The sequence below is a fragment of the Camelus ferus genome, chromosome 20, assembly GCF_009834535.1.
Source record: "Camelus ferus isolate YT-003-E chromosome 20, BCGSAC_Cfer_1.0, whole genome shotgun sequence".
NCBI lineage: Eukaryota > Metazoa > Chordata > Mammalia > Artiodactyla > Camelidae > Camelus > Camelus ferus.
Genome location: NC_045715.1, coordinates 4,881,235 through 4,897,768, shown reverse-complemented (window position 1 = coordinate 4,897,768; position 16,534 = coordinate 4,881,235). Strand labels below are relative to the sequence as shown.

Here is a 16,534-nt window from a genome sequence, read left to right as displayed (position 1 = left end):
TAGTTAGATTTATTGTTACCTAAATGAATTAGTAAACAAATAATTTTGTTCTCAGTTGTAATTTCTAATACAATAAATATTGATAGATATAACACTGTAAACAAAAGGTTTTGGGGATTCTCAATCATTTTTAAAAGGCATCCTGAGAATCAAAAAGTTTGAGACCCACTGCCCCGAGTTTTTAAGAGTGGTCTTTTATTCAACCTTCTACCTAAAAAGTAATCCAGATTCTTTGTCTTTATTGTGACAAACCTGAACTGTGTACATGTAGGATGCAAAGATGATACATTCTGATTTGTTCCTGACTCACTCACCTTGTGAAGGAGAGAGCCTGAATCCCCCAGATATGAAAAGAATGTCTCCGCTGACCTCCAAAATTCACAGTCTTCTGGCTCTGATAGTAGGACTTCTCACATGCCAGGTAATTTTTTTAAATCATATTTTGTATTAGGGGTGGGGGAAGAAATTCCGAGGTTGGATAATTAAGTTATGGAAGAAAAAAATAGAAGACAAAATACAGACCGTTAAACCAACCATTCAGGCTTCGTTTCCTCCTCCTGCTTCTTTCTGTTTGTCTTTCTTCAATGCCTAATTCCCACCAACCTACAGTGAGATAATATAATAAAATTAAAAAAAAATAAAGATATCAGGAAAAACCCTTCATTTAGTGCTTGCTACATTTCAGGAAAGCTCAGAGCAATGGTCTTGTGCTCCAGGGCAGTCTCCTCATGATTAATCAATGCTTGTTCACAGGAATGAGCAGTTTACTGGATCTAAAATACAGCTTCAAAAAAAATGAAGTAAAATAAAATACAGCTTCGGGGCACAGGGAGGGCTGTGCAGAGCTGTGTACATTAGTAGAATGAAAAATGAAGTTAGTGTCAGCTGAGTTCCAATCCCGGCTTCACCACTGCCTGGCTGTGTGACCTGGCCAAGCACGTTTTCCTCTCTCAGCCTTAGTTTTCCCCTGTTTCCATGGAGGTTGCTGTTCTTTCTCAGTCTTCTTTGCTGGTTGCTTCTTCCCTACCAGACTTCTCAGTGAGGGAGTCAGTCATCAGCCCTCCTCTTAGTAGGTATTATCCCAGGCCAAACCAATATGTTTGCTTAAGCCTTCAGGATCAGAGACTCGATGAGTATGTCATATGCCCTCTTCTTAATGGAAAGTAAGGCCTTAATAGGCACTCAGCAAATATTTGCTGACTTCCCATCCTGTCCTTGGAGGCGTGTAAGGTTACTTGGCTTTTCATGGGTTCTCTCATTCAATCCTCGCACCATTCTTTACCTTATCAGGCTTTTTTTTTTTTTTTTTTTTTTTAAACATGGAAAAACAAACTGAGGCTTAGAATGGTTGAGTTTCTGGTCCAAAGTCTCACATACGGTTAGGGGGCCGAACTCAGATACAAATCCAGGTAGTCTGACTCTAACGCGTGTGCTTTTGACCCTTAGGTTATATTGGCACAAGTATCTACATTGTGGGTACCATTGAAATATTGGTATTTCACTGAAATATCGGAGTTTCGGTATTATGGAGGATGTCTGATTGTTCTGGTGTCAGGTATAACAGTTTGTCTAAAGTTAGGATTTGTAAACTGACTAGGAGATGGAGGTATGAGAGTGTAAGCATGTACAGTTATTACAGATGACTGTAAACTTCCCAGCGATTATACTAATTTGTCCCAATAACAATTTATGGACAAGTATGAATCCATATGATTTCTTTCCTCATTAACCCTGTGTTAGATGTCTCATGATGAGTAATTGAAGAATTGAGTTCAATACTATTTTACCTCCTTTGGTTTAGCCACTTATTTTGGAAGGGAGATTTATTTTGTTTCTGTTTTTCCCTTCTTCCTTTTAGCTTTACTGAAAACTTTTTAATATAGCTTCTCAAAATGTTACCCCTAGGACATCACCAGTCCCGATGCTGAACATTTCAAAGAGACTGAGAAAGTTAGTGATATAATGCTACAAAAATTGAAGACTTTTCATCTAAAAAAGAATAATTTAGATAAAGAGGTACTGTATTTATTTTTCATTCTAAAAATTAAATCATGTTTAGTGAAAAAAAAGTCAAAAGGGTAATATACAAGTATAGACTCCTAAAATTTGGATTTTTTAAAAAGAATTACTTTGGGGGACAAGATTTGGGGCCCTCACTAAGGAGATAGACTGTTCAACATTTGACTTGTTTTAGAACGTAAGTATGTATTAGAAAATCTCATTCAGCTACCAAAAAATTAGTATGATTGTTTTTTCACTTTTGTATGGAACTACTGATTGCTGAAGAATAGTGTATTTTGACATTCCTATAGTGATTACAAACTTTATCACTTGGGATAATGGATCCATTGAAAAGAAATTTTATTTCTCAACTGGGATCAAGGGTGAGGGAAGAGGCTCTTGGGATGTCTTCAGTTTTTCTTTTCTTGGTGTAGTGGTACAGAGATTGAGAGATAAAATTTACAAGTGTGTTAAATAGGGAAGGTGATAACAAGGTGTGGATGTGTACCATTTTTAATCAGAAGGAATGTAGAAGTGACGAATTTATCTGGCTAAACAAATAAAAACACATTCAAATCTAGGATCCAAATTCAGTACTATACTGTCAGGGAATGACTTCTCTGAACTGAGGTGGATAGAAAATTTGTTGCAGAAAATTCCAGAAAGTCTCTGTCTCCTAGCCAACCTGTAGAGAAAAGGATCAAAGAATAAACAGACATGCAGAGAAACTACTGACCTCCACTTCCTAAGCCAGCCTTCAGAAATAAGCCCATCTGAGGGTTCGAGCAGGGTGTGACAAAAATACAACTTCAAATATTTATGTTCTCTTGGTAAATTTCTATGTAATTACTGAAATATTGGCAGATGAAATGATACTACGTCTGTGATTTGGTTTAGTGAAGGGAGTTGAAGGGAGGAGGAAGTGATTGGGGTATTAATGATATAAGATTGACCATTAACTGTTAATAGTTGAAGCCGGATGATAGTTACATGGGGGTTCATTAAAGTTTTTTCTCTCTATTGAAAATTGTTCACAGTTAAAAAAAAAATTCTGGGCAGCACACTTCAAGCCTCCCTGACACTTGGACAGGTTAGAATATTGAGGATTAAGATTTGTTATTACATAGAACAAATGGGAAATGATTATAAATTGCATCTAGAAAAAGTTGGCTAATTTTTTCTCTTTAAAGAAGAATTTTAATAGCCCGACTGTAGAAACAATTGAATATTAGGATAAGCTCTCCGGAGAGCCCAAGCCCACCCTCAGGTTTGGTGATTTGCTGGACCCACGGGACTCCGCGCCCAGATGCTCTCACAGCTGTGGTGTGTTATTACCACGAGGGCATCCAGAGCAAAATCAGCAGAGGGAAAAGGCACCTGGGGCCGAGTCCCGAGGAACTGGAGTCAAGCTTCCAAGAGTCCTTTCCCAGTGGAGTCACACAGAAAGCACTTGCTTCCCCAGCAGTGAGTTGTGGCAGCAGGTGTGGCTGTTCCCAGGGAAGCTCATTAGAGACTGAGTGTCCAGCGTTTTTATTGGAGTCTTGTCACCGGCACCCTCTGCCCGCCCTGTACCAATGGGTCAGACCCTCCGGAAGGAAAGAGGTGTTCAGCATAAACCACATCCTTTGTACAGATAGGTTAGGCGCAGTGAGCCTTCATACCCTGGAAATGATGGAGACCCTCCCACAGTCCACATTCCTAGATGCCAGTCGGGGGGAAGTCCAGCGAGCAGGCCTCTCAGGACGGCAGGCTCAGGTCTGCTGTGTGGACTCTCGGATGCACAAGAGCCTTTAAAAACCATACGTCTTTTGGAGACCAGGGATTGGACTGTGCAGGACTTGGTGATCTTACAAATGTTATGGAATGTAGTTTTATTTCCTCTCCTCTGAAATATAAAAATTTTTTTTCCCTTAGCTACTGAAACATAAAGACAGAATCACAACTTTCAGAGAGTTAATTGCCAATGAAAAATCATTTCAAGATCAGGTTACTGAGGTGAGTTTAACATTCCCTATGTACTGTCTTTAACACACAAAAATACCGTTTTAGGTAGTTATGTTCTTCTGGTGAGCAAATTTGTTGAAATCGTTCTGGCTCAGAGTTCTTCATGTCTATTACTGAAACTGCTGAAGCCCTCTTTGTTAAACTGATAGAGTAGTCACTGTCCAGTGTTCCAGGGCGTGTGAAGGTACGGAAGTGAGCGCAGGTATGTTTCATCTCAGGTTACAGACTTTGATTCAAATGAAACCAAGAATGTCAGAGACATACCTGTCCTACTGGGAGCCAAACTGGATCAGTATCACAACCTAAACGAAGAGCTTGATTTCTTGGTAAGAAGCACCTTTTGCTGCTTTTGATAAAAATAAGATATTCCTTAACCATTACATAGAAGATACCCTTTAACCACTGCTGTGGAATAGCTGAAGATTAAAAACTGAAATCCTATCCTAGAACAGACCGCTCCACCATAGCTCTCTATGTGGCACATAAGACAGTTCCCAATTTAATATTTTGGTAGCCTTTCAAGTTGGAAGTTTGTTAACTTGTAAAGAAATACTCAGGAGGAAACATTTTACATGGTATATACTTATTTTTATCCTCATGTTCATCTCCTGCAGTCATAAAAGTAAGCTCTGGCATGCTGCTCCCTCCCTGAACTACCATCTGTTTGATTCCCAGTGGTCTGTATTTCCTGCCCGATTAAGTCAAGCGCATATAAAGTCACTTTACTAGCCCTCAGTTTCTCTTCCTTTATTCAGATCTGCTTACTTTTGGTGGAGACTGTGAGTGGGTTCAGGGGTCCTAGCATCCAGCTCTGAAGCAGTACAGCACCTCTGAGACATCAAGGCAAAGACACCACGTTAAAGGACTTTCATTAATACTAGTCCAATAACCATGTTCAAGGTTATCTCGTAGTATCTTACTTTACAAAAAAAAATGTTGCCACCACTCTATCCTTTAAATTATTACATAAATATTACTTCGTATATTAAAAAGTTCCATTTGGTATACTTTCATGAAAATGATTTTTTGACTTTTTCAGTGATTTGATTTTAATAGACTCTGTCTTTAAAATCTTTTCTACTTTAAAATATATTTTTAAAATTTTTAAATAATGTGCTCTTAATGAAAAGACAAGTCATGGGCTGGGAGAAAATATTTGCAAATCCCAGTTCTGATGGGATTTGTATCTAGAGTATGTAAAGAATCCTCAAAAACAAATAACCAAATTCTACAAATGGGCAAAGAGACTTTAACAGACACTTCACTAAGAAGTATATGGGTGGCAAAAAAGCACATGGAAAGATGCTCAGCACCATTAAGATGCAAATTAAAACCATAGTGAATATTGCTACACACATATTAGAACATCTGTTAAAAAGACGGACCGTACCAAGGACTGGCAAGGATGTGGAGCAACTGCAACTCTCTCACACTGCTGGTAGGAATGCAAAATGGAAAACGTCTTGGCAGTTTCTTAAAAAGTTAAACGTGCACCTGCCATCATTCTACTCCTACGTATTCTACGTATTACCCAAGAGAAATGAAAGCCTGTGTTCATACAAAGACTTGTATTTGAAGATTCCTCACTGCTTAATTTATAATAGCCAAAACTGAAAGCAATTCAAATGTCTATCATGAGATAAATGGATAAACAAATTTTGGTACATCTGACAGTGAAATACTACTCAGCAGTGAAAAGGGGATGAATTACTGATACACATGCAACTCAGAGTAATTATGCTGAGTGAAAAGAGCCAGACAAGAGTAAATACTGTTTGGTTCTGTTACGTAAAACTAGAAAATACAGACTAATCAGTAGGGACAGAAAACAGACACGTGTTGCTTGGGGCTGACATAGAGTATGGGAGTCAGGGAAGGACAGACAGATAGGAGGGAAGGAGAACTCAGAGGCAAGAGGAAGCTGTGGTGGGGGTGGGGGGTGAAATGTTAATTACCCTGATTGTGGTGATGGTTTCATAGTTGTACAAAACTTACCAAAACGTATCAAACTCTACCCTTTAAAAATGTATAAAGACATATCAAACTGTACACTTTATAAATATCTGGGGTTTATTGTATGACAGTTATGCTCTTAAAGTGGTTAAACTCTACATTTGTTAGCAGAAACTTAAAATTGGGTTATTTTTCTCTGTAATCCCCAAAACTGGCTTTTACAGAGCTATTCCTTTGTCTCTAAAATAAATATTAAGGACTCTTCTGTTCTTCTTTCTTTAATCTGAGGTTAGCAAATTTTTTAAAAAGTATCAATCTGAGGACTTAAAAGGGTTATTACTTAGATCTCGAAAGCCAATAAAGAAGTTCGAAATGTGCCTGTGAGAAAGAACGTCTGTGAGAAAGAACGGAAGTGAGTAGGAGTTCCGTGTTGCTGCAGGAATGTCATGAGGTACGTGGAGCTGAGCGTGGAGCTCCACCCTCCAGGATGCAGTGGGAGACTCAAAGGGATGGGATAGGATAAGCCCGATGCTGGTGGCCGATAAGTATGGATTTTAGCCTTTTCCACTTCTAGACATACCCTTTTAAACATCTTTTAAATTCTCTTCACCTTGGATCCGTTAAATTAAAGTAATGTCTGTACTCACCCCTACCTCAAATAATGTATGTAGTCAGAGGAGTCGGATCCCTTGATTTGCTGTTGTCCCCATTAATACATTTATATAAAGAGAGAGAACATGAAAGCTGCTGTTTCTGCAGCAAATTTGTTTTGCCATTGCTTCCTCTGGGGTTTCACACTTCAGACATGTAAGTATGTATAAATAAGTATATTTGAATAAATATTAGAAGTTTGATGGCCACTCTTAACATTGTTATTTAATGGGAACATTTCTGTCCCTTTTCCTCTAAAGTTGCTCAGTGAATCCCCTTTCCTGATAATTAATCCTAGATGTAACTTTTAGAAATACAGTTTTTAAAGTTTCTATTTTTTTTTTGTTTTTGCAAATAAAAATTGGACCATAAGTCAGAGTGTGACATACGTTGAGCTGAACCTTTAAAAAAAAAAGAACGCTCATTTATGCAGGTGAGACTGTTTATCAAACCTGAAAATGCATCACCCAGCACAACATCAGGGCTTTACTTCGGATAAAATCAAATGTCTATCCATTTGTTATACATGGAAAGACAGTGGTGAAGATTTGGGGCTAATGAATAGATGTATTCACTAACAGGAGTTTAATTATTTGCAAAGCTGTCTCATACTATTAAATTGGAGAAAAGCTGAACCATGATTTTAATTTCTGCTTACCTGATCGAAGTACAGTCTAACTAGGACCTGGCTCATAGCATCTCTTGAGTCACCTGTGGTACATAGCAGCTTAAGGGAATGTTGGAATACAGCTCCGCTCACTATTCTCATCTGTTCTTAGCATCCATATGTGGTTTTCACGGCAGTTTCTGGGTAAGTATTTTTACCGCTGTTTCTCCATAGATAGCAAAATTGGGACATCTTCTAGAGTCGAAAAAAGACCACTGCAACAGACTCATTGAAGAAAATGACAAGTATCAAAGACATTTAGGCAACTTAATAAATAAGGTACAGATTTTCTTCCAGAAATTTTTGTCCTTTTAAAACTATGTCAAATATTAAAGCAATAGACTTTTGGTGCTAAAAAGGATCTGAGGGATGGTGTGACACAATTACATTATTTCCTTTCACTTCATGATGACTTTCCATAGCCTTTTAGCTGAAAGCTAGAAAAGAACGTTGTGTGTATCTTTCTTTGTGCTGTCAGCAATTTCAGCTCCAAATACTGCAATTTCATTTTGAGGGTCATTCTAAATCTTGCCAAGGTGGTGTTCTAGTTTACTTTTTAGAAACTGCGTAAACTTTAACCGAGTGGACTGTAACCCTGAGTTGATACATACACCAGTTGAATGTATCACAGTTGACTGGCTACTGTTACCCATCTTTTGACACTTCACTTTTTCTGTGTGATGAACAGGCACCTTACAATTCTACTTGTACTCATATTCCTGATTTCAAAATATAAGGAAGATGCTCTGCCTATTGTAAAACTTTCTGCAGTGGGAATCATATAACTGAGCTTCAACTTGTACAGATTTTTAAAAAGCAAAAAAATAAACAGGTATTCTAGAATTTATCACAGAATAATTGTTTTAGCTATTTTTTCAAGGTTACATCATATGAAGAAATTATCGAATGTGCTGACCAAAGGCTCGTGATATCCCACTCCCAGATTGCGCGGTAAGTTGAAAAAGATTAATTTTTAATTTTGTAAACATCTGCTGATATTTCACTCTGGCTTGCTAAGTTCACTTTTTTTGACTCCTAGAAAGAGGAAAATGTGCTATTTTCTAAGTCAGGACCATTTTTACTTGGAATTCCCATATGAATTTTAAAATCAGCTTGTGAATTTCTGTTTTAAAACCTGCTGGGGTTTCGACTGGGGTTGCGCTGAATCCACTCCCACGCGGAGATCCGGCCGCCTGTTGGCCTGGCACCTTCACTCCACTAGAGGGCGCTGCTTTGCTCGTCTGGCTTGGGTTGGTGGTGCCTCAGACGGAGGACGCCGCTTCCTCCGTGGTAAATACACGACTGCGTTTACTTGGACTTAGGCTGTATTTTTGAGCTCTGAGCTCTAAACGCAGGAATAATGTGTGTAAATATATTCCACTGGTGCTTTGTGGCACACTTGGAAAAACTTCTCATTTTCCCTCCTTGGGTATCCTCATCTTCCAATGTTTAGGCCTTTCTTTTCAACTCCAGAAATACAAAAGATTTATTCCATGCGGTTTCTCTGACTATATGGCATGATAGCCTTAAAGGGCTTGTTTGGTTTTTTATTTTAATAAAAATTTTTATTAAATTGTCACGTACATAAAGTATACTAATTTTAAGTATTTAGATGAACCATAACTTTTTTCCATTTAAAAAAATTTTTTATTGAAGCATAACACAGACGTGAAAAGTACACCAATCTAACATATACAATGAATTTTCTTATTGTGAGAAATTGAATATAATTCTCTAACCATAACTTCTTTTTAATTGAATATAATCAATTTCAGTGCATCAATTCTGGCGTACAGCATAATGTCCCAGGCATGTGTGTGCTGACCAAAACACACACACATACATATATTAGTTTTCATATTCTTTTTCATTAAAGGTTATTACAAGATATTGAATATAGTTCCCTGTGCTGTCCAAAAGAAATTTGTTTTTTTTAATCTATTTTTATATATAATGGTTAACCTTTGCAAATCTCGAATTCCCAAATTTACCCTTTCCCACCGCCTTTCCTCTGGTAACTATAAAATTGTTTACTATGTCTACAAGTCTGTTTCTGTTTTGTAGATGAGTTCATTAGTGTCCAAAGGGCCTGTTTAACATTGTTATCTCTTCCCGGGTTAGACAGCTTCTCCTCTTCAACCTTTGAAAACAAAAGCCCAACAATCCCTGGGCACTAAGGCAGAGAGGTCAACACGACAGCCTGCAGGTGACATCCTGAGGCAGATGTGCTTTGTTTGGTCCATGTGCTATTCAAAATGTTTTTGAATTATTGCCAAAATTTAAAAAGGGTGATTTTCTGTAAAAATGTAGCTTTCCATCTCCCCTTTGAAAATAAGATCTGACATCCTTGCTACATACAGCATTCCCGCATGGCAACATTTGGCAAGAGGTGAAAAGCAGTTTCTTCCTCTAGGCAGTACATGCCCCCTGGTTTGTCTGAATCCGCAGTTGTCTGGCTGAGTCTTGTCACATACTTGCCTGACTCTCCCACAAGCATTTGAGGTTATGCCCCCGCAGTAGAATTTCCTGTCCTCTAAGGGTCTGTTTACCCTCTCTTGCAGTCTAAATAATGCCCCCCACCATATCCAGATCCTAGTGCCAAAATCTGTGAATGTTTCCTTTCCATGGCAAAAGAGATTGTGTGGATGTGATTAAATTAAGGGTCTTGAGATGAAGAAATCATCCTGGGTTATTCTTGGGGGCCCTAAATGCACTCATAGTTGTCCTTATAAGACGGAGGCAGAGAGGGATGTGATGACAGAAGAAGGCAGTTTGATCGTGGAAGCAGGGTTGGAAAAGGTGGTCCAGTGAGGGCCCGAGAGCCAAGAAGTGAGTGCAGCCTCTGGAAGATGGAAAAAACAAGACAGAGGACGGCTCCTCTTCCAGAGCCTGCGGGTGGGGGGGGGCACGTCCTCGCCGACAGCTGGGTTCAGCCCAGTGAAGCTGCTTTCAGACGGACGTCTGGCCCCAGCACTGTGGGAGAGCACACGTGTGTGGTTTGAAGCCACCGCCTTTATGGTGATTTGTCACAGTAGCCGCGGGACACTACACGCCCTCCCTGGATGGCAAGGGAGTTTGGGAGGAGACTGTCTTCAGTGACTTTGGCCTCCTAGGGGCAACGGGGGAACCCACCAGGATCTCTGTTGCTATGAGTCTGAAAAACAGTAGCTCTCTGGCAGCCCACCTGAGAGCTGGAGTCCTTCCTGTAACAGTATTGATTACTTTCCCACGTTAAAGCAGTTCACAGCTCGGGGGCGGGGGGCGTGTTTTGAACGTGTTACCCTCAGGAACGCATTACTCGCACAGAGCACTCAGTTTTCTACTCACTCTGGAAGCGAGTGGAAAATCATCCAGGTGTCACTTCGTAGGTTTACTGCTTCCTCCTTGCCTTCTTCACCACTGCACCCTCTAAAGGGAAAGTAAGTCATTTGAGCTGCTGGGGGAGAATTCCAGGTGCCCACCAGGTGCTAGACCACCGTCAGATTTACCTACACAAATCCTCCAGTGACTCTAGCAAAATGTTTGTTTAGAAAAGTCAGTTTTAGTCATAAGTTTCAATTGTTTCTTCTTTCAGTTTAGAAGAGAGAAATAAACATTTGGAAGACTTAATTAGAAGGCCCAGAGAGAAAGCCAGAAGACCAAGGTAAATTCTTTCTTTTTCTAAACAATAATGTCTTTAACTTTAGTGCATATGTGTAATACTGTTACACATTTTTAAAAAAACCTTTTTTTATCCCAATTTATGATAAACAAGATAAATTATATAAAAGTGCTTGGTATTTTGCCTAGATAAAATAGTTGCTTTAAAAATGTTTTTTTTTGGGGGGGGGGGACCTAAACTGGGAAGCCAGGCTCCCTGCCCTCATGGAACTTACCATCACTTCTGAGAAAGATACTATGAAAATTATGAGCTAAGATTTTGCCTACAGTAGAACAGCTTACCCTGATGTAGATACACAGCAGACCAGATTTTATGACCAGACTTTCTTACACTAATGTTAAATCTTATAATCCATTATTTTAGAAGACTCTCAACTCTCAGTGTTTCATGATACAAGGAATATGGACAAACCCTATGGGGTTGATTAAGACCATAGCAGGATGTTAAAACGGGGTTCTTCCTGGCTTAGTTCCTAAGATGCTAATAGAACGTTTACTGAACGTTCCCATGATGAGTGAGTCTGCCTGCTATGCAGAGGTCCTGGGGGAAATTTCAAAGACCTTTTGTCATGACTCATATCCCTTGGCCAGATCCAGGATACAGAATATTCAGAGAGAAGGGAAGGTTGCAGAAGAGATTTCCTTGACTCTGTCATGTTGTAAGCTCCCCCCAGGTCATCCTGCCTCTGTTACCTAAAGCCTGGTGCAGGGCCTCTGGGAGATCACCTAAAGAGCTTTGAAATGTGCTTCCTTAAAGTGGGGACACAGAGGGTCAGTGACGGGGAAAACGAGAGCCAGACACGAGGCAGCATGACAGAGGGCTGGGTTAAGGGGGCCTCTTCCCCCCGAGCTTGTCATCAGGACGAAGAATGTATGTGACAGTCTCTTAAGAACCAGGCAGGTGAGATCTGAGTTATCCTGGGCTATTCCCAAGGCTGGCTGGAGGCATGCCGGCAGCTGGAGGTGGGAAGGGTGTTCCTGCATGCTTAGGGGCTGATGAAGCAGTATCCGGTGAGCACCAGGACAGAGATGCGTCAGTCTGGGCCGAGGGAACTGTAGGACAGAGCCCCCAGCAGTGGCAAGCTCTGGAGAGGAAGAACCAGCCAAGCTGTGAAGCCACGCAGCCAAGTGAGAAGGTCTCATCGCCTGGCTTCTCCTCCCTCCTTCCGCAAAGTGGGGAGGTGCTGGGTGAAGGGAGTGCAGAAACTAACCTTCACGCACAGCTGGTGCCCACGCCCACGAGCCTTAGCTTGGAGAGAGGGGTGAGGAGTTCCGCTCCAGAGTGAAGACGAAGGCGTCCGTTGTATTTAAGACTGGACGTGCTGCTTACTGCACTGAGCTGTGCTTGAGCGTCAGTGAGGGCCGGCTGTCACCTTAGAGTGAGCAAAGAAATCACTGGGCCTGCAGCATATTTGGCCAACGGCAAAGGGGACAGGCTCCCCTGAGTGAAAAGAGTCTGAAGTGGAAGTGGGAGGCAGGCGCGAAAGTGGCATTTGGATCGCGTCACGGGTCACGTCGGTTCCTCATGCCGTTTGCAGATACACCTGTGTTCCCCGAATTCAGACGCCCTTAGCAGCTTTATGGTAGTATTTGCAAAGTGACAGGCGAACTGTGATTTTCACCGTAACATGGAAGACTATATGATCTGATGGTCTGGAATGTTACAAAGGAGCAGTAATTGCTCATTTAAACTGAATATGAATCTTCTTTGCGTTGCTGACACTGTGGAATATTTTTTTCCAGGATTATTTTAAAATAAGAAATTTTGCATATAAATTCACACATTTCCCTAGTTTAGACAGTTGTTTGCTTATACTTGGCCTCTCTCCATGGCATATTTGAGGCCCATTGGTACAGATTTAGACTGGCCATGAAGCAAGTGTGTGAGATGGAGCAGAACTCTCAAGGCCCTTTCTAGCTGATGAGGCCGTTTCTTAGAAAACTTAAGACGTACATCAGCCTTCAGCCCCCACCATCCATGAAGCCTCCCGTGGACCGACTGACCTCAGTGAATTCAACACGTGAATACGCGTTAGACCACCTCTGCATCGTCTCAAAGCTGCGGTGCTGCTTTGGACAATTGTCTTCAGTAGTGGAAATAGTGGGAAATGGAGAGAAAAAGTGATAAAGTGACTTGACAGTCTCAGATGTCTTATTTTGGCCTCTAGTTCTTCATCACTTTCAAGGAAGTTTGTTGGGTTTTCAAGTCATAACCAGAATCTGATCCTAAGTAAATCTATGAGAATGTTAAAACAGAACGAGACTGTAGCTCAGTGTCTTTATGTCGTTGCAGCAAGAACGATCCGCGTATTGTACCTTACCGAAAAGCTTTGTCTTAGTCTTTTCTGGTCTCATCGTTCTGTCCTAAATCACAGTTTCTTTTTGAAAAGTGAGGGAAAGCACGTGTTACAGAACAGCATCCTTTGCTCACTGTGTTCGCTGTTCTGGTCCTCACCACCACCGCTCCTTTTCATTTGTTTATTTTACATTATTCTCTTTCTGTTTCCTACAGACGAAGAAGTCATCAGAAGTCCATGACCGTGGTAGGTCATACTGATGATCATTATAAAGAATGCTACATTTCCATGTAATTTGACAGTTGCACACGATTAAATACGAGTTCCTAAAGTTACCTTCCAGTGATGTTCAGCTGAGCTTTCCCCTCTGTCCTCAGATGAGGGCCTCCTTGGTCCTGGACTTGGAAGCCCCTCCTTCCAGTGGTGGTGGTTCCCTGGGCTTCATGCCCACGGCCACTGCTTCACGTCAAGCCCTCGTCCTTTCACCTGGCCTGTTACGGTCGTCTCCTCACTCGTATTTCTGCCTCTAGTTTTGCCCCCCTCCCTCCATCCTCCACAGAGTAGACAGTGATCTTTTAGAAGCAAAATATGATATATCCCTTCCCTACGTGAAACCCTTAAGTGCCCAGTTACAGTCAGGATCGAGTCTAGCTCCTCAGCGTGGCGTGAAGGCCCTCTGTGATCCAGCCCTTGCCTTCGTATCCCACCTTCTCATCCACTGCTTCCTCCTCCTCATCATGCACACCAACTGTACCGAACCGCCTGCAGTGTCCTGACCACGCTCTGTCACCTTTATGCCTCTGTCTGGCCCATGCAGCGTCCCCGACCTGGAATGCGCCCTCCCCACTCCTTTTCTCCCTACAACCTCAGTTCCCACCTCGCAAACCCCTGCCAGCTCCAGTTCTGGCTCCTCTACGAAGCCTTTCCCGCCCTGTCCCCCAGGAACTGGCTTGTTCCTCCCAGGTGCCCACACTGTACCCTTTGATCAAATAGCACCTATCTCACTTCCTTCCTGTTCTCTGCTCGCATGTCCCCCGGCTTGACAAGAAGTCTTTTAGCGCAGGAATTGTCTCATATTCACGTTGGTACTCCCAAGCACCTGTCCCATAATAGGCACTAAATAGGAGTTGACATTAGGCAGACTCGGGAGCCCCGCCCAACGCTGTACTTGGTGGAGTAACTGCCAGCAGAAAGCACAGCTGTGCCGCCCTGCCCACCCAGGCCACGGGTGTGTGTTCATGAGTAGCGGGGCCTCTTTGTGACCAAGCTTTGCGGGAGAGGGTGCAATCAAGGGACATGTTTCTGTGTGCCCCAATGAGACCCCACTGTTGTAATAGCTGAGTTATAAGGAACCTTAATCCTGCCAGCTGGCAACCAAACCAAGAAGATAAAACTCAGCCAGCCTTGTTCCTTGTCATATTCCTTAATGGGAAAAGGTTGAAACAAACAAAAATATTAATTAAAATATAGTACTGGTATTATCTGTGGAGTTAGTCTGTCTGCAGGTTTTCCTTGTATCCCTTTTCCATATGTAGTCAAGAACTAGCTGTTTAGGGAATAAGAATTCTGTATGTAACCAAGAATCAGCTCTTCTGTCCCTGGTGTCTTTCCTGAAAACTTAAGAAACATTTTCTCCTTTCATTTTTAGATGCCAGATATTTTAGAAGGAAAGAGAAATGACTTAGATTAAACAGGACTGAAGATTAACAATCACTTTTGTCAACCACTCCAGGAGCAGTCATTACTAAGTATAGTACCCAGATCAGTCCATAGAAATGATACATTGAAATCTATATAAATGGTAAAATTTCACATTCCAAAACAAAAGTGACGACTTTTTTTCTAATTTCTTCTTGCGAACAAACATATTCTACTTTAATGTAAATAGGTGAACATAGTGGCTTCTTTTCCAAGGACCTGCCTGTTTTCACTCTCGCAGAACACTACTCCTGAACCACCAGGCCTTCTAGGGGCTACCTGAAGCTAGCTCTGTATTGTTTCTCTCTCTCTTCTGGGCCGGCAAGCTCTTCCTATTACTAACCAAATTTTGCAAGACACTTAACACTGAAATCCTTTGGAATTAAAACCCAGGTGAAAGGAGAGGACTGATCTTTCAAGACCTCGCCCTTATAATTTCCACCTTAACGTAGTTTCAAGGAGTTAGTTCTGAATTTAAACAAAGGAACTAGAGACAGCTGATTTTTTTTTGTGAGCTATATCAGAAAAATAAAGTGTACATAAAATACATATTATCCTTTTGATAAATCACGGAGCCAGGATGGAGGTCTCATTATTGAATCAAAATATACCTTGAATGGAAGGGAAGAAATTATTTTATTTCACTGAAATTAGTTTTGCACATAAATTAGTCAGGTAAGTACAAGAGGGAAGTACATGAATAATCTCTATCTGGCCCTGAAGGAAGTGTTGAATAAATAAAAGTTGTTTGTTGAAGAATCTAAAGACAGGTCTTATATGTTTTTTGAAGCAGAAAATTTGTTAATTTCTCAAATTCAAAAAGTTGCAATACAATTTAAGACAAACATGAGAAAGGCACAGTGAGTTGCAGCTGTAACAGTGTTTCATTTGAGAAAATTAATCACTGCAAGCTTTGGAAATGATTCAAGTTGGTTTTTTTTTTTTTAATGCATTCTAATTTTTTTCTACTGTTTGCTTTTGTTGGTGGTGGTGGCTTTTCTTTTTTTTTTTTTTTTTGATGATTCAAGTTTTAAAAAGAGACATTATTATTAGTTTCATGGAACCCTCTAGGGAAAATTAAGATATGATAGGAGAAAGACAAATATTATGATAAAAGTGGCTAACTCAGCATCAGAATCTGCACACGACTGTGGTGAACCCCTTGGAATGGGAGGGTTAACATGGTTGTCTACAAGCAGGGCTGTGTGCTAAGTGCTGCCTCGGACATTTATGATCTTTCACCTGCGGGCTGTCTCACAGGGAGTGTGCCTCCTTTGGCATGTGGCTCAGGGATGCAGAGTCTAAGCCAGTCCTCCTTTCAGTAAATATTTAGTGACTTTCAATGACCCACGTGACAGCCTCTTTGTTAGATGCTGAGGATAAAGTGAAAGACCAGGCAGGGATCGCCAAGGGCCACGTAATCTACTGGGGGAGGTGCATCCGTGACTCCCTTCTAGGTAGGTGTGGGTCTAACTGTCCCAGCTGATCTGGAGGCACAGACGAGATGGCCCTGGACTATGTGAGAAAACCTCAGGGCGGAGTTCACAGAAATGCTGACACCTGAGCCAGATCCTCAGTCACTGACTGGATGGATGTTCCCCAG

The 16,534-nt window shown here is 41.2% G+C and overlaps 1 protein-coding gene across 6 annotated transcripts in view; it reads left to right on the top strand.

The window, feature by feature from the left end:
* Positions 1 to 16,534, top strand: part of CAGE1 (cancer antigen 1) — a 41,064-nt gene that overhangs the window by 17,753 nt on the left and 6,777 nt on the right. Inside the window, exons 4-12 of one of the 6 annotated variants that reach the window (XM_014556199.2) lie at positions 272 to 421; positions 1,906 to 2,016; positions 3,916 to 3,996; positions 4,224 to 4,331; positions 7,451 to 7,555; positions 8,157 to 8,227; positions 10,851 to 10,919; positions 13,449 to 13,479; positions 14,882 to 16,526. In XM_014556199.2, coding sequence (XP_014411685.2) covers positions 272 to 421; positions 1,906 to 2,016; positions 3,916 to 3,996; positions 4,224 to 4,331; positions 7,451 to 7,555; positions 8,157 to 8,227; positions 10,851 to 10,919; positions 13,449 to 13,479; positions 14,882 to 14,923 — 768 coding nt within the window. In that variant the 3' untranslated portion in view covers positions 14,924 to 16,526. Of the gene's footprint in view, positions 1 to 271; positions 422 to 1,905; positions 2,017 to 3,915; positions 3,997 to 4,223; positions 4,332 to 7,450; positions 7,556 to 8,156; positions 8,228 to 10,850; positions 10,920 to 13,448; positions 13,480 to 14,881; positions 16,527 to 16,534 lie in introns of those variants that run through there. The other 5 variants (XM_032462457.1, XM_014556200.2, XM_032462459.1 and 2 more) reach the window with 5 other exon arrangements.